At 38.1% G+C, this 25822-nt stretch overlaps 1 protein-coding gene across 3 annotated transcripts in view; it reads right to left on the bottom strand.

The window, feature by feature from the left end:
- Positions 1-25822, bottom strand: part of LOC117914297 — a 75097-nt gene that overhangs the window by 31567 nt on the left and 17708 nt on the right. For 2 of the 3 annotated variants that reach the window (XM_034829566.1, XM_034829565.1), the window contains exons 2-7: positions 13782-13920; positions 6827-7046; positions 6633-6733; positions 1691-1812; positions 1513-1604; positions 1251-1356 (exon numbers count right to left, since the gene is read on the bottom strand). In XM_034829566.1, coding sequence (XP_034685457.1) covers positions 1251-1356; positions 1513-1604; positions 1691-1812; positions 6633-6733; positions 6827-7046; positions 13782-13920 — 780 coding nt within the window. Of the gene's footprint in view, positions 1-1250; positions 1357-1512; positions 1605-1690; positions 1813-6632; positions 6734-6826; positions 7047-13781; positions 13921-25519; positions 25544-25822 lie in introns of those variants that run through there. The other variant, XM_034829567.1, reaches the window with a different exon arrangement.

The following is a 25822-nucleotide window of genomic DNA, read 5'->3' as shown; positions in this document are numbered from 1 at the left end:
CGAGCTCTGTATCTTTCACAATCTATTGTGCAGCTCCAATTGCAGTCATTAGCTAAGTCCAACTCTTGCCATATTTTATTGAGTGATGTGAAGTACGTAGACACATCTGAATCTCACTGATTTAAATTTCTGGCCATATTCCGTAACTCAAAAACTTGAGCTGAATTTTCTAAGTCAGAATATGCAAGATTTAGAGAGTCCCAGATTTTTTTTGCAGTAGGATAACAAAGATAATTGCTTTGTATTTCGTCAGTCATGGAGTTTACCAACCAAGACATCACAATCAAGTTGTTGGCATCCCATATGGGGTATGTTGGATCTGTTTTTGCTGGTTCAATAAAGGTGTCGTTCAGGTATCCTAGCTTGCCACGGCCTCGAACCACCATTAGCACTGCTCTTGACCATTGTAAAAAAAAATTTCCCATTCAATTTTTTTGTTGTAATTTGTAGCGGAGCATTTTCTGAGGTTAAGATGGTTGGAGCAATTGTAGGAGGTGTCTGAGAAGTGTCAGATAGCTACTCTGAGACACTACCCCTGCTTGCTCCAGCCATGGCAGTTTTGACCATTGTTTTTTCTCCAGTAGAAGTCGGCTAGCTCTAATATCATGTCACCGATCAGGAGAAAAAACTAGCATTCACCGAATTCTTATTGAAAATAAAACAAAGTCAAAAACTATAATTTATACATAGCAAGACATGAAATAAGCCTTAATTCTAGGAATAATAAAATCATATCTCCTAATCAAAAAGTCAAAATCAAAAAAGTCAAATAACAGCCAAATAATTGTTGATTATTTGGCTACTGATTTAAAACAGAATCTGTCCATAATTAGAATGATTTGATTTTATTCAAATTATCTTCCAACAGATTTGTATATCAAGTGGGGCTTGATCAACATCTACAACCCAATTTGAGAGGAAGTGTGGAAATCTTTCAGTTATTGATCTGATTTCTAGAAGTTTACAACTGTAAATTAGTTTACTAGTTGACTTTGTTTGGTATTTTCTATAATAAGCAGATTCTGGTAGCATTTTACAAAATCTCATAGGCAATTTGTTTCCTAAAATTAGTGAGTCTTTCTAGGTAAGTTAGTAGTTGTATCCCGTGAATAATGGGGTGGTATTTTCAGCCACCCCATTATATATAGCAGTGTCTTTTCTTCTCTATTCAAGAAATGAAAAATAGAATCATTTTTTCTTTCTCATATTTCTCCACATAGGATACTAAGACACTTTTGGAACAAACTCACCTGACAAACACGACCTAGTCGAAGTACTTCTGGGGATAAACGAACATATTTCAGAAAGGCTGCTGCATGACCTCGCCACCAGTTATCACCCTGAAGTACAGGTTGCCTAAAAAAAGAAGAAAACAAAAATGAAAAAAAAAAATAGTAACCAAATTAATTTAAGAAAGCTTTAAATCTCAACTACATTAAATGTAGTTGGTTCTAGATTAGTATCAGATATGGAATACATGCACATAAAGAAAGATGTCCATAAATTAACTACCTATTGCGAGTCCAGGGACTTAGAAACCCTTGCCTATAGATCCAAACACATGGAAACAAGATGGGATTTCTTCCAAAATCAAGTAGCAGACCCTGTAACATACACACCTTAAAATTTATAAAATACCCATAATAAGCTAAAGAAGTGCTAATTCAAGAATCTTCTTTTATCATAATACCGTATAAGCAGCTTCAGCAAATGGATGAAAAACAGCAGCATCCTGAATCCTTTCTACTGATGCCTCCAGAGACCCTTCATATGATTTAGGGAGTTGGCTTTGTGTCTTCAATAAAGCTAATCCTGAACAGATAATGATTTCCAGTCTTATGCACAATAATGTCAGGAAAAAATGAAACTGAGAATAAGTAATTTAAAATCAATAATTTAACTAACAATGCATAGGGAAAAGTGAAAAGCACTAATGTTTATATCTTATCATTGTTTTCAAAGCTATTTCAAAGAAACACTAATATGAACAAGTCATATCAGGAAAGGGGGCTTAATGGGTCTCAGTTGAAACCATCAGGTTTCTTTAATTCAATCAGAGCTCAAATCAGTTCCCAATTATAATACTCCTATTCATGCAATCAAGCCCAAAATACAGCAATATTCAAAAGTATAAATAAGGAACAAAAGCAAAAAAAAATTACTTGGAAACCCCAAATTCCATGTATTTAGGGGAAAACCATGGAACACTCTTACCCAATCTAATCAGCTGGAAATCTGTCCATAGGAACCAATCCATGATCATCAACATTTAATCTTTCCAAATTCTTACTGCAAACCTGTGAATCCACATGATACTGCTCTCCTAGTTTGCCTTTTAGTGGATCTCCTACACAAATCTAAAACTCCATAGAATCCAATAACTCTTGACAAGTCATGTATAATACATATAAGGTCAAGGTCTTAAGATTGTGGTTTCAAAAATCAATTTGACTAAGTTCAGTCAAAAGGTTGAATTTTTTATAAAAAGATTCTCTAGATGTTTTTCTCAATTTAATGCCAGAGAATCAGTAGAAAAGCAATCATCTGGATTTTGTGATTCTGGACAAAGCTACACAATCAGGCTAGATCTCTGAAAGGAGAACTTGGAATAAAGGAGTTCTCCAAACAGGCCAGACTATGCAATTGTTTGATCAACCTCCCAATTGATTTAATTGCAATTTTCCATCTTAGTTGATCAATCCAAATGGAAATATCTATGTCAATCAACTGAACAACACTGTAGATCGATCAATAGCAATTATCCTATGCTTTAGCCCTGCTATTGGTAAAGACTAGTTTTAGTACAACAAAAAAATTTGTAAGAATAACAAGAACCATATTTGGTTTTCCTAAGTTGGACTTGATTCAAAGGTATCTTACCATCCCTAATATGCGGTAGAAGACTACTTGCAATTGCATAAATGTTCAAAATGCATTATGACTATAACCTCATCAAGCTTCATTTTAGACCGATTGGATGTATTGGACAAACTAGGAATTCAAATTACAACTGTATGTTGTAGGGAAATGACAATACTACAACTTTGAGGATGAAAAATCCTAACAAACGTTGTTTCAAAAACGAAAACTTGACGTTGAAGACAAAGTATGAAGTGCCAATATGAGGTTCATGTGAACCTTGAATACTAATCCAAAATTTAGCTTGAGTTAGAGCTACAGAAACCTTCTTAGAGCTTTTACTCTTCCTAACATTGGGAATTTAATCACCTAGAGCATTGGAGTCATACCCATATCATGCTTACAACTAGAATGACCCTTCTTATAAGAATGAGTGCATGAATAATGCCCTAGAAGGTGTTTCTAAGATGGAGATGATATCACTAGCCTTAAAAATTTTATTTTACCACAACTAACAGTGGAAGACTTAAAGTAGCAACTTTAACATTACATGACAACATGACTCGAAAATGATACAAATTTTAGCAAGTCCGAGTTAGGTGTAATCATGTTCGCGTCAACTCAATTAATAAATGGGTTGTGTTTAGGTTTGACAACTCAACCTGTTTACTTAATCATATCAAAATGACCTATTTATGGCACAACCCATTTATGACTCCTTTATAGTACAATACATTTATGACTTGTTTAACCCATTTATTTAATCATGTCAAAATGACCCATTTAAACCCAACCTATTTATAACCCATTTAACTTATATAAATTTATTAATTTTATATATTTAAAAATTAAATACATATTTTTAATTAGAAATATCATATAGTTAAAAAAATTAAATAACTAACTAAATAAAATTTTATACATTTCATTATAAAGATTTAAATTATTATATAATTAAAACATTAAAAAATAATAATAAATAAGTGTAAAAGTAAATTTTAATTTAAGTTTAATGGATTAGAATCATATGAACAGGTTTAACAGTTAGAATCATGTTAAAGAATTTAATTAGTTAGAATCATATTAACAAGTTATTTGTGTCAATTCATATACAATCCAACTCAACCCATTTATTAAATGGATTAAATGAAGCATGTTCATGCCAAGTCATTTTGACATGATTATTAATCAAGTCATATTCGGATTGAGTAAATTTTCACTATTTCTTACCTCAACACAACACAAATCTGACACAACATAACCGATTGCCACCACTAGGACTCATCTACATACCCTAGTCCTTTTATCAAACCAACACTTGCGACTTTTATGCAGCTTGTCCAATCATAAATATCCTCTATGTATTTATGTGAGACTTCATTCCCAAGGCACACTCCACTTTCCCAAACTTCGCCTTCCATCATCTAAGCCAGAATGATTAGATCAATATCATTTGGCAAGGAAGCAACAAAGATGGGTAAAATTTACAATTTCTTCATCAATGTAGCACCTACCAAACTCATTTAACTCAAAAATACTATCATGCCAAGTTGAATTCATTGATCTTATCCTCAACATTATTCCAGTCAAGATCTTAATAAAGATCCATCTGCTGCCAAAGGCAATTCATAGCATTGAAATGAGTCATCAGTCCCTGGTCTCCTTACTTGATTTCAGGAGCCTTATGTTTTAGATCAAATAAGATTGAGTCGTTGTCCATATCTGAAAATGCAATATTAATAGCATCCTAAACAGCATAATCAGGATCAGTCACACTTAGAGCCTTCTTTGAGCCATCCAAATATCTCATCTTGCCTTGATCTTTGTTAAAGAACCTTACTGGTTATGTCCAATGCAGAAAATTTTGCCCATTGAGACACGAGTTGTAATATGTATAACAGGACTTTCTGTAGAATCAGAAACTTGTCCTATGGGGACTTCCTTTGCCTTAGACATATCTTTGAATATTGTCCTCTAGCAACACTAGCAATGAGGGTCACTTAAGAAAATCCCTAAACCCAAAAAAAAAAAAAAAAAAAAAAGAGTCTAATACCATGAGGGAAAGGATGAAAAAAAAAAAATCTATTAATTTGACTCGATGAATTGTCTACATGGTTGCTGCTAAATATAGACATGAGTAACGCTAGGATCAAGGCTAAAAACTAGGAAGAAAAAATGGGAAAATAACTGTAAAAATTTCAAAACAATCTAAATATAGGAACAAATCAACCTAATTAATCCAAGAATTTTAGGCTATTCCACCAAGTTCGACTTCTTATCTTTAACAGTAAACTCCTCCAGGCTGTATGGCCTGATTTGATTCCGAGTTCTCAGCAAACATAGATATTAGTCTCCTTTTCCTTAATAGAAATTAGTCCCATGTCCTCACTGATTTAAAAACTAAGCCTCCATCCTCTTTTTATGGTAGGAAACATTTTTTTCTCTTGTTGGGAACTAAACCCAGAATCTTCCACATCCCCATTCTAATCCCTTGCCACTTTAGTCAAGCCGGCAACTAAGCCTCCAATCTAAAGTCAAAAACTATAGCGGTTTGGAATAAATTTTGGCCCTTTGGTCCAAATATATTGAAAAAAAAAAAATTACAGTTATGTGTAAATGAGTAGGTTATCTAACCAAGGTTGCAAAACATTAAGGTTCAAGAAATATACAAATTGGAACTCTCTAATTAACCGACTTAATTATAAAAGCATTATTAGTGTTATTGCCACAATAAATTTTCACAAGTTACTCATCATACAACAATAATGAAAGAATCAACAATATCACTGATATTTCCACCAAAATATCAGCAATTTGGGGTGTCGATACACAAAGAGTGAGGTAAAAGGTAATGTGCAAAATTTCCTCAAAATATCACCACAATTTCTTCAAAATATCAATACCATCAAAATAAGGAAAATCTAAGACTTGATCCGTCAAATTATCACTGATATATCCTAATATTTTGACGATATTTGGAAAGTATCAACATTTTTCATTATGATCATTTGTGAAAATCTGGAAGGTACAGCTGTGATATAGTTGTTTCCTATTCTAATTTTATCTCCTGATTTTATGAGAAACTTTCTCCTAAAATCAAGGATAGATTTCACTTTCTAAGGAAAATGACCTCAACCATTCATGTATAAATATCAATGCAAGAATCAGTTCGAAAGTAGAGATAAAAAAATAAAAAAGTAGTATTTTTTCTCCCTCAAATTTCTTCATCATTAAAAAAATTCCAGCTCCCTTTTTTTTTCCAATGGGAACCACATAAGTCATCATTTTGATATTATATGTAATATGTTGTCACCACATTAGTTTTTAGTATTCACTTTCAAATTCTTACTTGTTTTCAGCACATATTATATTATTGACCATTAACACTAATTTTATCATACATATCTTATTCTATTAAAAACACTAGTTTAATTTGTGCATTATTGTTTATGTTATCATTGTTGAAAGTTTCAAAGTTTCCATGTTTTGAGATCAATTTCTGTAATTTCTTTCATTTTTACTGATATCAATATTGATATTTTCTTGATATTTCCAATGACATCGAACCACCAGTATTTCCAATCGATATTGACATTTTCATCTTTATCATATAGATAAAATATCATGTTATAAATACAACCATACACATTCAAACAAGTGAGAAGACAAAGCAGCAATTGGAAAAGCATTACATAATAAAACACCAAAAAGAAACTGCATGTTGTTGTGATCATAAATGCAAGTAAAAATTCCATACCGTAGTCAACACTAACCTGCCAAGAGTTCCAAATGTCCCGTGCCTGATGCACGATAAGCAACAAGATCACCTAATAATCGGGCCACCGAATAAACCTCATCCTCCTCCAATGCACTCCTATATTAATCAAGTAAAAAAATGAAAAGGAAAAATCAGAATGCAAATATTAAACAAAATTCTGTGGGTCAACCATAACACAGGGAAGCCTACAAGTATTTGAAACGTCCCAGACAGCACAAAGCCTCACGAATGCCACGATCGAATACCTCCCGGTAATGAGCTTTCCATGCATTATCTTGGGTTGCATAAAAGGACCTCCATCTAAGAACATCAGATCCCGTAAAACATTGTACCAATGCTACAAAACATACTAGGATCATATAAGCCACCACTATATGTTTCTTCCACTGGTAACCTTTTGGAACTGTCCCTGCATTCAGGACAGAGTTGAAGACAACTATGAGCCTCCACAACAAAAACATAAAGAAGAATCTTTAACAACAGTACTTTCTATCAATATATTTATCGATGTGGAAGAAAAAAACTCAACATTCCACCATATTAAATACTGATTACATTCCCCTCTATATATATAGATGATAATACTCATCTATTTTAGGGATATTTACAACTTACCTAAAAAAAAATCAAAACTACCTCAATCTTAGCCCCTAACATTGCTGACAGATCATCAAATTAAATCTTCCTATAATTCTATACTTCCCCTCAAGCTGGGCGGTAAATATTTATTAACCTCGGCTTGGAACTCAAATCATCAAACACCTTTCTCGGTAGAGCCTTGGTAAGAATGTCAGCTGTTTGAAGGCATGTAGGCACGTACAACATCTTGATTATTCCTTCCTCTATCTTCTCCTTTATGAAATGTCGATCAATTTCCACATGTTTTGTTCTATCATGATGTACTGGATTTTTTGCAATGTTGATTGCTGACTGATTATCACAGAACATTTTCATAGGTTCTTCATCTGAAATCTTTAATTCCTTTAGCACCCTTCTTAACCATATTCCCTCACAAATGCCATGTGTCATTGCCCGGAATTTAGCTTCTGCACTGCTCCTTGACACCACTGATTGCTTCTTACTTCTCCATGTGACCAGATTACCCCACACATATGTGCAGTACCCTGAAGTTGATCTTCGGTCTTGTACTGATCCTGCCCAATCTACATCGCTGAACACTTCAATATCTCTTCTTTGGTTCTTCTCAAAAACTAATCCTTTACCTAGTGTTAGTTTTAGGTATCTCAAGATTCTATACACAGCCTCCATGTGTTCTTCATTTGGATTATTCATGAATTGACTATCCATGCTAACAGAAAAATCAATATATGGTCGTGTGTGAGATAGGTATATTAGTTTACCCACTAATCTTTGGCATCTCCCTTTATCCACGAGTGCACAATTTTCCTTAGCTCCTAGTTTGGTTGTTGGATCAATAGAAGTATTTGTTGGCTTACACCCAAGCATTCCAGTCTCTTTTAAGAGATCTAGGACATATTTTCTTTGTGAGACAGAGATTCTCTTTCTTGACCTTGCAATCTCCATACCTAGGAAGTATTTGAGATTCCCAAGGTCCTTGATCTCAAATTCTGCAGCTAGAAAACTTTTGATGGTGCAGATTTTCTCTTCATAATCTCTCGTTAGAATTATGTCATCCACATATACAATGAGGACAGCAAGCTTTCCTGCAGGAGAGTGTTTAACAAATAGAGTATGGTCCGTCTGACATTGGGAGTAGCCATCTTTCTTAATTACCTTTGTGAATCTTTCAAACCAGGCTCTTGGAGATTGTTTGAACCCATATAGAGATCTCCTAAGTTTACAAACTTTGATGCGTGTAGTTTGTGTCTCAAATCCTGGTGGAATTTCCATGTAATCTTCTTCAGCTAAAAATAGTAGAACCCGAACTGTGTTTAACTTGGCTACAGGGGCAAATGTCTCCTCATAGTCGATTCCCTATGATTGGGTGAATCCCTTTGCAACCAGTCATGCCTTGAATCGATTAACACTCCCATCTTCATTATATTTGATTGTGAAGATCCATTTGCAGCCTACTGGGCGTTTTCCGGCTGGTAATTCTGAGATTTCCCAGGTTCCATTTTTTTCAAGTGCATGAATTTCTGCATACACTGTTGATTTCCACTTAGGTGAGCCGAGAGCTTCTTGTATATTATTAGGAACCTAGATGTTGTCAAGGTTGGCAACAAATGTTTTGAACTTCAGTGACAGTCCTTCATATGACACAAATGTGTATATAGGGTGTTTTGTGCATGATCTTACACCTTTTCTCACAACAATAGGAAAGTCACTATCATCATTAGTTTCGGGATTATAGTTACCTGATGGATCTTCACTTGATCTAGAACTTGGGTTAGACTCTTAGGGTTGCTCAAGAGATGCTTGTTGTTCCATCTCTTTTTGGTTCTTTCTCCTTCTTGAGTAGGTAATCAACTCATCATTCTTTGTTGATTGAATAGTGTCCAGATTTTGAGGAGGTGGATTAGTAGGCGGATTGTTGGTTTGATCTTGAGAAGGAGATTCAAGGAAGTAAGGAGACTTAAGGAAGAAATTTTGAGGAGGAATGGATTCATGATTTAGTGATGGGTAGGGTTGGTCAGAATTAGGAGAGAAATGAGATGATTCTTCAATATCCCAAAACTGGTATTCGTGGATAAAATTAGTCTCCCCCTGAATATCAAATTTGGAGAAATAAGGTTGTTGCTCAAAGAAGGTGACATCCATGGAGTGATAGAACTGTTTAGTGGCCGGTAAGTAGCACTTATATCCTTTTCGAGTTGGAGAGTACCCAAGGAAAATACATTTAAGAGCTCTAGGATCAAGTTTGTCCCTGTGTTGTTGATGGACATGGACAAAAGATGAGCACCCGAAAACTTTGAATGGGATTGTGGAGATGAGACAAGTATTGGGAAAGGACTAAAGAAGAATTTGACAGGGAGTCTAGAAGTCGAGAATACGAGATGGCATCCTATTTATGAGATAGGCGGCAGTGAGGATGGCTTCACCCCAGAAAAATTTTGGTGCATGGGTAGAGAACATTAGGGAGCGAGCAACATCAAGAAGATGCCAGTTTTTTCTTTCGGCAATACCATTTTGCTGAGGCGTGTTGACACAGGAACTTTGGTGAACTATACCATGACTCAAGAGACAATCATTAAGAATGGAGTTGAAATACTCTTTGGCATTGTCAGTTTTCAGAATTTGGATTTTTGCTTAGAATTGTGTTTGGATCATGGTGTTGAAGGTTTTGAAAATCTAGTTTGCCTCTGATTTTTCTTTCATGAGGAATACCCATGTGAGTCTAGTGTGATCATCAATAAATGAAATGAACCAGCGAGAACCAATAACATTTTTGATCCTAGAAAGACCCCATACATCACTATGAATCATGGAAAAAGGTTGAGATGCTTTGTAGGATCGGTTAGGATAAGAATTACGAATATGTTTAGAAAATTGATAGATCTCACATTGAAACTCATTTATTATGGAATAATGAAGGAAACAACTTCTCAAGATACAAGAAATTTGGATGACCTAACCTATAGTGCCATAACATAATTGCACTATCATTATTAGACTAACTCACGGACAAAGAAATAGGACTACTGGACACTGAACAATCAGAATGATGAGTTGCTCCTTGAGGAGGATCATTAACCTCTAGAAGATAGAGCCCCAAACACATCTTAGCACTGCCAATCGTCTTCCCCGAGTCCAAGACCTGAAATTCACACAGATTTGAGCCAAATTTAGTAACACGGTTGAGATCCCGAGTGAGTTTACTAATGGACAGTAAATTGCAATTTAATTTTGGCACAAGGAGAACTGAATCAAGAGTGATGTTCTTTGAAACTCTAACAGAACCTGTACCAGCCACCTTTGAGAGTGAACCATCGGCTATTCTCACAGTTAAATTTTTATAGCATGGATTGTAAGTGGAAAAAAGCTTCTCATCTCCAGTCATATGATCAGATGCTCTTGAGTCTATAATCCATGGACTTAGCTTCTCCTTTTTAACATTTAGAGCACTCAAAAAATTACCTTTTTGTGCCAAGGAACCAGTACCAACCACAGTGGGGGCAAGTGCAGGCAAGGATTGGCTGAACAATTTCTGTAAGACTTCTATCTGTTCCTTGCTAAAGGGAGTGGGTTCAGGTGATGGTTTTTCATCCATGGAGACAAGGTTGCCCCGTCCTTCTTTGTCATTGGCAAACCGGGAAGGCTTCCAGTTTACAGGTTTGCCGTGAATCTTCCAGCAAGTGTCCTTGGTGTGACCAGGACGTCAACAATGATCACACCATGGTCGCCCTTTCTTTGGTCTGTGATCATTGTTGTTGGATGGATTTCCTTTAACCGCAAGGGCTGAGCTCTCAAGATTTGTCACAGAATCTTGAGAGCCCATCATGATCTTCTTTCGACTTTCCTCTCTCCGAACTTCTGAAAATGCTTCCCGGATATTTAGTACTGGTTTGGATCCTAAGATTCTTTCTCGTACTTCATCGAGATTCTTATTTAATCCAATCAGAAATTTGTATATTCTTTTTTGTTCAATAATCTGTCTGTACCTGATTCCATCACCCGGACAGCTCCAATTGTGCTCCTCGAACAAGTCCAACTACTGCCGGAGCGATTGTGTGTTGAAGTACTGAGTCACCGCTAACTCTCCTTGGCGGAAGTCATGGAGAACACTCTCCACCTCGAACAATTCCGACGTATTCTCATTGTTAGAATATGTTTCCTTGGCAGCGTCCCAAATCTCCTTTGTTGTTCCATAGAGAAGAAAATTTTCTCCAATGTCATTTGCCATGGAATTAATGAGCCATGACATGACCATATTATTTTCAGCATTCCAGACTTTAAACTTTTCATCTGTCTTGTTCGATTTGGCAGCAACTCCATTAAGATAATCGTCTTTGCCCTTTCCGCATATGAACATCATTACAGAATGGGACCATTGGAGATAGTTGTTCCCATTCAGTTCGTGTCCTGTAATGGGCATGAGGTTACTATCTGCACTACTGTTTCTGGAAGCCATGGCTTCCTGATTGGAGGTGATTTGGGAAACGGTAGCAATTGAATCACGTTTGCCATATTTGGTCATATGAGGGAATTAGGGTTCAGAGAATGCTTTGATACCATATCGATGTGGAAGAAAAAAACTCAACATTCCACTATATTAAATACTGATTACATTCAACTTTATATATATAGATGATAATACTCATCTATTTTAGGGATATTTACGACTTACCTAAAAAAAAAATCAAAACTACCTCAATCTTAGCCCCTAACATTGCTGACCGATCATCAAATTAAATCTTCCTATAATTCTACAATATTCATTGTATCACAAATCAAAAGTAGAAGATGGATGACTTATCCCTTAAGAGTAGAGAACAAAAACCACTCTCAAGGAAGCATGAATCACCATAGAAACACCTCCATTGTAGAAGCATCCTCACAAGGGGATGGATAGGTTAGAGAATCTACTCCGTACATATACCCATTATCCCTCTAGGCATCCTACAAGTTATCTCTGATCCAACATAATCACACTCAATAGGACACCTAAGAACACAAGAATAAATAACACCTGAAAAAAGAAAAGAAAATAACTACATCCTAGAATGACTCCAACAGCCTCCATCATCCTCAAGATATCAATATTCCCTTTTAGCCAAATCACCCAGAGTGAAGGAAAAGGCAATCAACTGTCTCCCCACAACCCAAACACATCAAGTAGTGCATGGGTTTGAGGGCTCTATAAGGCCTCTGAAAGTACATTTTCCATTTCTAAATTTAAGTGGAGCTTTAGATTTCTAAATGAATTTGACCAGGGGAAAGAAACTAGAACCTTTAGTTTAGTCTGGGCAACAATGAAGAAAAATGTAGAAAATAATCTTGAAGGAATCAACAACCATACTCTTATGTTATGGGAAGAAGGCAACAAGAAACATGCAAAAAGAAAGCAATAACAAATAGAGATCATAAACTTCTTGGCCAAACAAACTATGTCAAGAAAGAGGAATGATCAGTTGTGCCTAAAAACAGAGTTTAAGAATTGAGGATCCAAAGGCTGATCACCCCATAAAGATCTTAATTGTTGTATCATCTCCAAGTTTAAGTAAAACATAAGATGTCACAGTATCCTTTGAGTAATAACTTTCCAGGGACAACAGTTTAACCACCTGACTCAGATGTTAGCATCCCAACTATTAGTGTGTGACCATACTTCAAATAACAATATGCTAGAGTGCATCCCTTTCCATAAATTATCAAAGTAACTCTACCAACAGATAATCCCCCTTCACCTTTTGATAGACAACCTGATCTCAACCTATGAAATGGTCTCTCTTAGTTAAGGCCACATTGGGGGCAGGGAGAATTCAGCAGGTTTTCCTTTGGTTCTTTGACAATAGCAGTATGAGAAATGTTTTATACACAAGGGAGAGAAGGCTCCATGGCCTTATAAATAGAGAGGTAGGCCTTAATAATCCAGTCTAGATTACCACTGGGTCAACCATCTAACATTTTAAATGAATATCAAGATAACTCAGGTGAAGGACCAACAACTATATCTCAAATGCGGACCCAAGCACACAGATCTAAGACCGAAAGTCACTGATGATATTTTATCATCAGATGTGTACAACTTCCAGAAAGAATGGATTGAAATCCCAAGCTACAGGGCTCCAGAATCAGGATGGAAACTATATGCTAACTACAAATTAAAAAAGAAGAAGAAGATTGTATGCATGCTACAGATTATAAATACTGTTCCCTTCAAAAAACTGACCTTTTAAGCTTTTACTGTGCACACTTGTCTGCACATGCTAGTATGGGCTCAGCAAACTAGCTCCCTAGGTTACTTGGGCTGCAATTTTTTTCCACAACTTAATCCATAATTTACTTGGACACTAATTAACCTTTAAATGCTTTAAGCCCATCCCGTTGAAAATAAAATCCATGCCAGTAAAAGCCCGTAATGTTGATCAAACTGTACAGTAACCAAAATTCCTAAATAATAGAAATGAAGATCTACTAAAATAAAGAAGTAAAATAAAAAAAAATGAGTATACATACATAGAACTCCAAAATAAATACAAGCAGGAACTTCCCTACTTACCTAAAACACAGTCATTTGATGTCCCATCATTAGAAGTATGTTTAGCCACATGGAAAATAAGGTAAGTAGCTCCCACAAATTGCAGTATAGTAATTACCATTGCAAACCGGGTCCACCAAAGCCATGTTTTATACTTCATCTGTCCATCAAGAAATAAACAATTTTACATTACAATGCTAGCATGTTGGTCTAGAAAAAGCAGATTTCAAGGAAACAAGTCCATAAATATAAAGAGAAAATATAAACATTTATTTCATCTTGCATGCAATTATTAAGTAGAAAAATTATATAGAACATACTTGAACTTTTTTTCATGTAAACCTCAAATATGAATACCATATATCTCTTATTTACTTAAATGCAATTATTAGTCCAATTTCTATTCCATTAACAGCATCTTTTGTGAATCAAATAGTATCCAATGCATAAAAAGTTTTGAAACTAAAATATAGTAATCTCAACAGGTTTCAAGGAAAAAGACATAAAACAAAGCAACTGTGACAGGGATAGATAAACCACAAAGCAGCTAAAGTAAATGATTTTTTAAGAAGCCAATTTCAAAGATGTTGGCATGAGTACAAGAATGACAAAAAAACTGATAGTTCCATTCAGTTTTTGGAAGAGTCAACACATTTGCAAAATAATTCTCTTGGTTAACAATATCATCCATAAAGTTCTTCTAGGGCTAAAGAGGCTAAGCAGAGTAGCCAGACTGACTTCCCCAATTCTTTTTTTTTATTGGAAACGACACAGATATATTGATAGATAAAAAGAAGTACAAAAAGAAGGATGAGAAATCCTCCCGCCAAAGAAAACTAAACTACAGGAAATTAAACTGTAAAACAAGCGAACTCTCTATAAAGGACCATTCCTTATGGAGTACACACCGCTAACCAATCAAGTTGTAACATATTAAGGGAGTCCCCTTAAAAACCTTGGAACAAAAAGCCCAAAGAGAAGCAAGGAAAACAATAGAGTCCCAAAGATACTCTGAATTCCTTGTTTTATCCTCAAAAATCCTCGCGTTTCTTTCCCACCACACAACCTGAATTAAAGCGATGCTCGCAGCTTGCCACAAAACTATCCCCTTCTTAGATGAACCAAAACCATTAAATTTGATGGACATCATGTCAAAGATGCTCCTCAGGGGGACCCAATCCATCTTAGCTAACTGAAATAACCTGTGCCACAACCCAATTGTCAAGGAACAATGAAGAAAAAGATGATCTGCTGATTCCCCATGCTTCATGCACAGAATACAAATATCAGGACTAAGGGCTTTGTAAGGTCTTCTCACTTGTAGCATGTCATTAGTATTTACCTTCTTGTGTGCCACTAACCAGACAAAGGACTTCACTTTGAAAGGGACTTGAGAATTCCAAACGAACTTAGAAGGGAAAACTTGAGGAGATCCAGAAAATTGAGATAATGCTAGAAAAAATTATTTAACTGAAAAAATCCCTGAAGAAGATAATGGCTAAAATCTGGCATCTGGAACCGAAGGAGATAGATGCAATCCATCAAGTGACCGCATGAGGCCTTCTAAGTCCTCTATCTCAGAATCTGAAAGGTTACGACGGAAATTTAAATTCCAAGAGAAAGGACAAGTAGAACCGAGAACTGAAGAAATAGGAATGTTTTTATCCAAGACTACTCTAAATAGTCTTGGATATTGGGTTCCCAAAGGTTGGTCCCTCCCACCACAAATCTTCCCAGAACCGAATTATTTCCCCATTTCCTACCACAAACCGAGTAAACAAGGAAAATTTCTAAAAGACTTGTGCAATAGCCTTCCAAGGACAGCGATGTGACCATCTGACTAAAGTGTTAACATCCCAACCATTAGAATGTGAACCATAAATGCTTAATATGACCTGATGCCAAAGAGTCGAACCTTCTCTAGGTACCTCCACAGCCATTTCCCTAAAAGAGCGAGATTCCTCTGAGAAATATTCCCAAAACCCAAACCCCCTATTGCCTTCGGTTTACACACAACATCCCATCTCACTAAATAATCTCTTTTGCCTTCCCCAATCCCTGACCATAAAAAATCCCTTTGCAACCTCTCAATTTTTGCAGCCACTGAAGCGGGTAACTTAAATAAGAAAAGGAAGTAACAGGGCATATAGGTAAGGCAAGATTGGATAAGAGTTATCCTTCCCCCGAAGGATAAGTAAGCCTTTTGCCACTCATCTAATCTTCTTGAGATTCTCTCAATCACTGGATCCCAAAAGCCACACGCCTTGGGGTTCCCTCCCAAAGGAAGACTCGAATAGAGTATAGGCCAACCAGAAGCCTTGCAATCAAGCATCTCAGCCAATCTTGAAAGATGAACTTGATCAAGATTGATGCCATAAATATTACTCTTGTCAAGGTTGACCTTGAGCCCAGAAATGTGCCCAAACACTAGCAAAAGACTCTTAAGAATCTACAGATCTTCCTCCCTAGTGTTAGAAAAGAAAATGGTATCATCAGCATATTGCAAATGGGACACCCTAGTTCTGTTTTTACCCACCTTGAAACCCTCCAACATATTTCTTTCATTTGCTCTCAAAAGCATCTCACTCAGTACATCTGCTACTAAAGTAAACAAAAAAGGGGATAAAAGGTCACCTTGTCTTAATCCTCTTGATGCCTTAACCCACCCTTTAGCGCTACCATTCACCAAGACTGCATAAGATACCGAGGACAAACATCCACTCATCCATTTCCTCCATCTAGGATTGAACCCCTTCTTCTCCAACACTTGATCCAAAAAATCCCACTTCACGTGATCGTAAGCCTTTTCAAAGTCAATTTTGAAGACGACACCTTCCTCCCTTGATCGTCTTATCTCATCCACTATCTCATTGGCTATGAGAACCGCATCCAAACAATTGTTGATTTCACTGCAGCCAAGGATGGAGAGCTTGCAATGCTCACAGGTGGTTCCACAAAGAAAATCTTCAAATTTGATCGGGTTTACACACCAAATGATGATCAAGGTATAGGAGATGAGGGAAGAAGGAAAACGGTGGTTTGCAGTGAAGTCCAAGTCCTTTGAGATCTCTATTGAGGGGCTTGGAGGGAGTCTAAGAGGGGTCATAGTGGAGCGTGGAAGAGGTTACTCCAAGTGGGTCAGATTCGGGGAGCTCAGTCTAAGCTGCCTTCTGGCAGGAGTGGAAGCTTGTTGCAGAGATGTTGAGTTCCGAGGTGGAGCAAAGGGTGGAAGGAGAATGGAAGGTTTTTTAGGCTGGAATGCCGGGAGAATGGAGCTGGAAGGTTCATCTTCTGCAAGGTGGTCACGCCAAAAAAAAAGAGCTTCTCCCTGGTGTTCCCAGAAGGAGAAGGAATCCATGGGGGATGGTTCATATTGGCTGAGAATTTAAGGGCGCTCGGGGTGGTTCCTTTTTCTGAGGAAAAGGTGGAGCCACAGGCTGTGTTTGGGAACAGCCGGAAGGCTGAAAGTGGGAAGAATGGAAGTGAGAGGATGTCGTATGCAAGTGTAGTAAAAAAGAATGAATGTTTGGAGGAGGAGACTATTTGGTTGCAGATTGGAGAAGGAGCTGTGCAAGGTAGAGAAGAAAAGCTTAGGAGGTGCTTGGTTGGGAAGATTGAGGAGGGACCTTTTTTAGTTTCAGAGGTTCAGGTGTTGGAGATGTGGGCTAGGAGCACTTGGCAGTTGAGATGTGGCATGCAGGTGCATATTTTTGGGGGGTCTTTAATCCTCTTTGAGTTTGAGGATGTCTTGGAGGCAGAAAGGGTGTTGATGAGAGGATCTAGAAGATTCAGGGAGAGACTCATCAGTTTGGAAAGATGGCATCATGAGACTGGGTGCTTGGTACAGGAGGAGGCTTACAAGGAGGCGTGGGTGAGAGTATTGCGTCTCCCTTTGCATTTGTGGAGCCGTGAAGTCCTCATTAAAATTGGGGACTGCTGTGAGGGATTCATAGAAGTGGATGAAGGTTCAGAGAATTCGGTCCAAATGCAGTGGGCTAGGATCCTAGTGAGATCGAGCGGGAGAAGACTTCCTGGCTCCTTGCAGCTAGTGATCGGGTCTATGTGCTACTCAATCCAGTTGTGGTGGGAAATCCTCCCGAAATTTTCAATGGTTGTTCCGAGAAGTTACAGTGAAGGGTCGCCTGAGTCGAAGGTTAGAGGTGACGATGGTGGTGATCCACACGCGAGCAAGGGAGTGGAGAAAGACCTTGGCCAGGAGCAGACTGGTAAAGAAGACGTGTCAAGCTCTCGAGGGAAGAGTGGCTATTTAGGTGAAGGATTGGACAGCCATCTCCAAAAGGTAGTTGCAGGCGGGGACGTTTTTGGAGGCGATGGCAGGAGGGCCTGTTTGGAGATGACAGGGGACTCTAAGGGGGCAAGCAGGCCGATAGGGGAAAGCCCAGTTGAGAGGCAACAGGATAAGAGGGGAGTTGGGCCTGTATTTGAAGTGAGAGGAGGATTGGGTCGGGCCCATTTCGGGGGCCCTTCTCTTTTAAGTGAGAGGGGCAACATGGGGGTGGAGAACCCGCTAGGGCTCATCGCGGGGGACGATCGCGCAGCAGCGACTGTCCCACTGGAGTGGTTCGAGCCGCCGGAAGCTTGGAACTCAAGCGCCGATGAAGTTCTCCAGGCTGAAGCGTCAAGGTATTCCTCTTCTCCCTCTCCTTTAGTGTCTCGGGGGGTGCGGGCCTTCTTTTCTTCTTCTATTTCTTGTCGGAAAAGAGCGGCGAAAGGGTCTCGGGGGGTGCGGGCCTTCTCTTCTTCTTCTCTTTCCTGTCAGAAAAGAGCGGCGAATGGGTCTCGAAGACGCGACTGTGGATCGGCGACAGAAATGGTTGGAGTGGATGGGGACATTAGCCCCCTGAATATGGTATTGGCTGACAAAAGGGATGAGGCGGTCTGTTCTGGGGAGGAAATGGCCATGGTTTTGGTCGGAGAGACAAGTATTGATGAAAGAAACTCCTTGAGGCAGACTGTGGGTGGAACGGAGTCAGTTGAGGAATGGAAATCCTCTTGTCTTGCTCAGTTTAGTGAGTTTCTGGGCATGCCAACCACGCGATGTGAAGAGGAAATTTTAAATATGCTCAAGAAATGGATCATGAGGAAAGACCAGAAGAACAAGAGGAATGGGGCTAAAAGGGCCAAGGTTGAAACCTCAAAGTCTGTAAGGGAACTTAAAAGGTTGGAGTGCTCCATTAATTTTAAAAGTTCAGGGCATGGAAGAGCTCTATTTAGAGAGAGTGGGGGGTCAGTCTCTGAGGGTAAATGAAGTTAAGAATTATCTCCTGGAACGTAAGAGGGGCAAATGATAGAGATAAACGAAGGCTCATCAAATCTCTAATCAAGACTCAGAAAGCGGATTTGGTTTGTTTGCAGGAAACCAAAATCCAAAGAATGTCGTCTAGTTTGGTTCGGTCCTTGGGGGTGGGAAGATCATTGGAGTGGGGAGTTCTTGATTCTCGGGGTATGGCAGGGGGGGTGTTAGTTTTTTGGGATACTAGAGTTCTAGAACTGTTGGAAATGGAAATTGGGAATTTTTCGGTTTCTTGCCGATTTAAAAATGTGGAGGATGGTTTCTGTTGGGTCTTTATAGGGGTGTATGGCCCTACTATTGGGAGGTTGAGGGAGGATTTCTGGGAGGAATTGGGGACAATCAGGGGATTGTGGCAGGACCCGTGGTGTTTAGGGGGTGATTTTAATGTTATTAGATTTTTGGGAGAAAGGAACAGGATCTCAAGACTGTCGTCAACAATGAGAAGATTTTCGGAGATCATTGACGATTTAGAATTAAGGGATTTCCCTTTGCAAGGGGGGTCTTTCACGTGGAGGGGTGGGTTGAACAATCAGACTCAGTCAAGGCTGGACAGATTTTTAGTTTCAGAGGATTGGGAAGGTTATTTCAATGGGGCAATTCAAAGTCTTTTACCTAGAATTGTTTCTGACCACTGCCCAATTCTGCTGGACTGTGGAGGAACGAGGAAGGGGCCTTCCCTCTTTTAGGTTTGAGAATATGTGGCTGAAGGAAGAAGGTTTTAGGGATTTACTTAGGAATTGGTGGGTGGGATTCAAATTCAGAGGTTCCTTTAGTTTCACGCTGTCTGAAAAGCTGAAAGCGCTTAAGGCCTGCTTGAAGGTGTGGAATAGAGAAGTGTTTGGGAACGTGAATGCCAGAAAAGAATCAGCTTTGAAGCAGATGATGTTTTGGGATTCAATAGAATGGGATAAGGTGTTAAATACTGAAGAGCAAAATTCCAGAAAGCAGGCTTTGGAGGAGTATGAGAAGTGGGTGTTAATGGAAGAGACAGCTTGGAGGCAAAAGTCGAGAGAGTTATGGCTGAGGGAGGGAGACAAAAACACTGGATACTTTCATAAAATGGCCAATGCTCACAAGAGGGTCAATTCCATGGTGAAAATCAAGATAAATGGGACGTGGGTTTCTGAAGAGAGTGACATCAAGGAGGGTGTGGTTCAGGCTTTCCACTCTCTGTTGTCAGAAACAGATGAGTGGAGGCCTAGATGCAATGGGCTGCAGGTTGGGGTCTTGGAAGGGAAAACTGCAACTATGTTAAAAGCTCCTTTTTCTGAGAAAGAGGTTTTTGGTGCTCTATCGGATCTCAATGGGGATAAAGCTCTTGGTCCTGATGGTTTCACAATGGCGTTTTGGCAATTCAGTTGGAGCTTTTTGAAGGAGGAAGTGATGGGGTTTTTCAAGGACTTTCATGATTAGGGCAAGTTCGTCAAGAGCATAAATGCATCTTTTCTGGTTTTAATTCCTAAGAAAGGAGGAGCCGAAGACCTCAAGGACTTTAAACCTATAAGCTTGGTGGGAAGTCTTTATAAGCTGTTAGCAAAGGTGCTAGCTAATAGGCTTAAAAAGGTGATGGGTAAGTTAGTGTCCAAGTCCCAAAATGCTTTTGTGGAGGGAAGGCAAATCTTGGATGCCTCGTTGATTGCGAATGAAGCGATTCATTCAATGCAGAATAGTGGGGGAGGGGGCATCATTTGCAAGCTAGATATTGAAAAAGCATACGACCATGTGAATTGGAGTTTTCTCTTTTGGTTGATGGAAATGATGGGCTTTGGAGCTAAGTGGATCAGCTGGATTCAGTGGTGTATTGGGACTGTCAGTTTCTCTGTCCTGATTAATGGAACTTCCTCAGGTTTTTTCAAAAGTTCTAGGGGTTTGAGACAGGGGGATCCCCTTTCCCCCTACTTGTTCGTGATTGTCATGGAGGCTCTTAGTTGCTTGCTGAAGAGAGCAAAGGAAGGGGGGTTTTTGTCGGGGTGGCAACTCAGTCGTAGAGGAGGGGGAGGAGTGGAGATCACTCACTTGTTGTTTGCGGATGACACCTTAGTTTTTTGTGAGCCTTCCACTAATCAGGTGTCCTATTTGAGTTGGCTTCTTATGTGGTTTGAAGCAATGTCAGGGTTGAAGGTGAATTTAGACAAAAATGAGATCATCGCGGTGGGAAGAGTGGAGAATGTAGAGGAGGTGGCCCTTGAGTTCGGATGCAAGGTCACCAAGCTTCCTTCTACTTATTTGGGTCTTCCCTTGGGGGCTCGCTTCAAGGAGGTGGCTACTTGGGACGGAGTTGAGGAAAGGTTGAGGAAGAGGCTTTCTATTTGGAAAAGGCAGTATATCTCCAAGGGGGGCAGAATGACCTTGATCAAGAGCACTCTGTCCAGCATGCCTATCTATTGTATGTCCCTGTTTCAGATGCCAAGAAGTGTGAGTTCGAGATTGGAGCGAATCCAAAGGGATTTTCTTTGGGGTGGTGGGGCATTGGAAAGGAAGCCTCATTTAGTGGAATGGTCTATTATTTGCTCAGATAAACGAAAGGGCGGTTTGGGTGTGAGGAGCTTGGCGCTGCTAAATAAGGCTCTCCTATGTAAGTGAAGTTGGTGTTTTGCGGTGGAAAGGGAAGCTTTATGGAGGCAAGTCATAAGTGCAAAGTACGGGGAAGAAGAGGGTGGTTGGAGGTCTTGTGTTGTGAGAGGAAGTTATGGGGTTGGGTTGTGGAAAGCAATTAGGAGAGGGTGGGAAGCGGTAGGTAACAATTTGGCTTATTCTGTGGGAAATGGTAGGAGGATTAGATTCTGGGAGGAAAAGTGGTGTGGAGATGATAAGTTGTGTTCTCTTTTTCCTTCTCTATATGCTATATCCTTGGATAAGGAGGCTTGGGTAGCAGATGTATGGAGTCATTTTGGAGGGGGAGTGTGGGCTCCTAGGTTCACTAGGAGAATTAATGATTGGGAGGTAATCGAGGTGGAACGCCTTCTCTTAAGGTTGCAAGGGAGGAGGGTTTACAGTGATGTGGAAGATGAAGTAATTTGGACTAACGCAAAGGACGGAAGATTCTCAGTTAAGTCTCTTTACAAGGATTTGGATCCGGAAAGACATGAAGAATTTCCTGCTAATATCATTTGGAATTCTTTGGTGCCTCCGAGGGTAAGTTTTTTTGCTTGGGAGGCCACGTGGAAAAAGTCCGTAACATTGGATCGTCTTCAGAAAAGAGGGTTCTCCTTGGCTAATAGATGCTATTTGTGTTTGGTAGAGGAAGAATCTATTGATCACATCCTCTTGCATTGTGGGTTGGCCAGAAGTTTATGGAGCTTACTTTTCTCTCTCTTTGGAGTTTCGTGGGTGCTCCCCTCTTGAATAAGAGAGGCGTTATTGGGGTGGTTAGGGCCTTGTGTGGGAAAGGAAAGGAGGAAAGTGTGGCGTTCAGCACCCTTGTGCCTTTTTTGGATTGTTTGGAAGGAAAGAAATAGTAGGGCCTTTGAAAATGTAGAGCATTCGATTCAGGGGTGTAAAGCGGTTTTACTTTGTAATCTGTGGGCGTGGTCCAAGGGTTTTTTTGTTTCTGGTCCCACTTCCGTTGTAGATTTTGTTGATTGGTTAAGCCATGGGTAAAGGTTTTTTCTTTGTATACTTCCTGTATACGTTGGGGTGCTTCCTTGAAGTGCCTCTTTTTATTAATATATTGTCTCTTTATTCATCAAAAAAAAAAAAAAAACCGCATCCAAAATTTGTCTCCCTTGAACAAAAGCGCCTTGAGTAGAGTGAATGGTTTCATGTAGAACCCCTCTTAGACGCCTCGAAAGCACTTTGGCTATTATCTTGTAGAGACTAGTGATCAAACTAATAGGTCTAAAATCTGAGATTTTCTTTGGCAAACTCTTTTTGGGTAATAGAACAATGAAGGAGGCATTAGTGCTTTGATTAATAATTCCGCTCCTATGAAATTCTGCAAACACTCTCACTAAATCCTCCTTAATCACATCCCAACAGTCTTAGAATACTGCAATGGTAAAGCCATTAGGCACTAGAGCCTTGGCAACCTAGATTCAAGAGAAAAGGTGTGGAACTATTAAATATGTTATGCCACTCAATTTTCTTCATCCTTTCAATGCCCATGATATTCTTATGTCTAATGTTTGAGTTGAGTTGAGTTGTTTTTTGCTTGTTAAAAGTACATTGGTATAATACTCTAACCCTATTTTAGGCTACTTTCATAGATTGGAAATTCACTTGATCATTGTGGTAATAGGTTGCTTTGGGTCTTTCTAAATTTGGTATGAGTGAGCACTTCAGTCTTTGGGTTTTTCAATTAGATTTAACCAAGATTGGGCTAGTTTAGGGCTTAGAAGCAACAAGGAAGATAACTAAAGGGCAACTTTGTTGTTTTTCCCAAAAGTAAAACCTCATATGCTTTGAACGCACCCTTTTTTCCGGTTCAGAAGCAGAATTGCCTTTGAAAGGAGAGAAGAGCACTAAGGCTTAATGATCAGATATTAAGAAAAAGGCTTCCCCTATTTTTGTTCCAGCTATCTTTCAAGCATTAAACTATTTCATAATACATGTTTTCTATGCCTAAAAAATCTAGTTTTTGATAAATCACATTAGTATTTAATGTACAGTTTTAGGTTCATGACGCATAGTTTTTCAATATTATAATATATGGTCTTGCAAAAATGTTTAGTTGTTTTGATCAATGAGAACAATTAACATTTTTGCAAGAAAAAATAGCTTGACTATCAAGCCATAGAGGTTAATCAATCGAGATATTGATTTTAGAAAAATGAGTTTCTTAAAGTTTGATCCATTGAGATTCTGTTTAGATTAATCCTAAGATTATTTTATTTTATTTTTGCTTTATTTTTATAGGCAAAGATCAATTATATTAACAAGGCCGAACAAAAGGGCGCGCAAAAGCATACACAATGTGATGTATACAATGTGCCAAAAGGCCAAACAAAGCTAAGGGATACATAAAAAACAACATACTCTCCCTACTTAGAGCTCAACTAATCAATAAAGTCAATCATAAACAATAAACAATCTCCTACATGCACTCTAACCCACTCCAAAAATTGTACATAAATGATTGTTTGATCCGTTTTTTCACATTCTCTGCTACCTCTCTCTTTTGTTTGATCCAACATAAGCACAAAGGAGTTGCTCTCCAAGTTCTTTCCAACCAAGAATCTGTGCTGGCTTAAAAGAACATCTCCCTTTGAGAAGAGCATCACCCATTGTATAAATTAACTATCATAGCATGCCTATTAAGCCTTCTCCTCTAGACTCCTTTAAAAGTATGCCCATATCCTCCTAACCCAAATCTCCAATCAGCTCACTTCCTCTTGGCCCACACCATAGCTAAGACTCTCACTGCTCAAGTCATAGTTTTAAAAGGTGCAAGGCATACTTAAGGTGCAAAGTCATCCTAAGGCCTAAGTGCAAGGCATGGTCCAAGGCACATGCTTTAGTGAACTAAGGCGCACCCTAAATCACATATATAATTTAATATAATACAGTAAATTATTATATGCAAAAATATTGTTCTAGACACTCATATCTTCAAATATTATCCAAAGTTTCAATTTAATCAACAAAAAAACATTTTAAAAAAAAAAACTCCAATTATGTAAACTAAGAATTTATGATCTATATATCCAAATTCCTAGTTTCCAAAAAAAAAAAAAAATATATATATATATAATGCAAATATATGAAATTGTTAACATGCAAACACTTGTCCACAATCCAAAATTCAAAAATATGCATTCATAATATTTGCCAAGTTGCCAATAAAAATCAATTACCACTCATCCTCCAAATCCATAAAATTATCTTCTCCCCTATCATTAGTTATCATAAAAATAAGTAGATAAATATATACAATAAATAGTTTCCTTTTATCATAATAAATAAATAAATAAAATAAAAACATTAGATAATATATTCAATTCACTACCATAACAAATAAATAATTCATTATCGTAAATAAATAAAAAAATCATCATAAATAAATAAATAAAAGTAAAAAGTAAATAAATAAATAATAAAAAACAATTAGATAAATAAGTAGTTTCTTTCTTTCACAATTTCATTATAATGATAGATAAATTAATTAATTAAATGAAAATATAAAAATACAAATTTAAATGTCCAAGAGACATTGTGAGTTCACTAATTAGAGAGATCGAGGAGTTGCAAAAATGTTGAACTACCAACACTAGCCACCAAGTATGCACCTCTCTTCTTCTTCTCCTCTTCTTCCCCAATTCTTCTATCTCCCCTCTTCTCGGTCTCTATTCTCTATCAAGCCCTAATTTTGGACCTTTTTTTGTTTTTTTTTAAAGCCTTGTTAAAACAATGTCAGTTTGGTTGTTTTAAAGAAAAAACTCAGCTCAAAACAACGTCATTTTGAGCTGATTTTTTTTAAAAAATAGTTCAACACTACAACCAGGCTCACCTTGGAAATGCCTTGCACTTGCCTCAAGGCACTCCTCGTTTGTGCCTAAGCCTTCCATTTGTGAATGAGTTGCACCTAACTTCAAGTGAGGCACACAATAGCCTGCGTCATGTCGTCCTGCTCCTAGGCACGCCTTTCACAACTATAATCCAGGCTAACAGAGCCCATCTTGTTGTCTTAGGCCTTAATTAGTGGAAAAAGGTCATTCTAGTTTATCTCACAATCAAATATGAAAATATCAGTTTCAACAAATATATCAATAATTTGATTTTACGAATATATCGAGATATATCAAAAAATATC

The sequence above is a fragment of the Vitis riparia genome, chromosome 5 (genome assembly GCF_004353265.1).
Source record: "Vitis riparia cultivar Riparia Gloire de Montpellier isolate 1030 chromosome 5, EGFV_Vit.rip_1.0, whole genome shotgun sequence".
Taxonomy (NCBI): Eukaryota; Viridiplantae; Streptophyta; class Magnoliopsida; order Vitales; family Vitaceae; genus Vitis; species Vitis riparia.
This window is presented reverse-complemented; position numbering and strand designations above follow the sequence as displayed.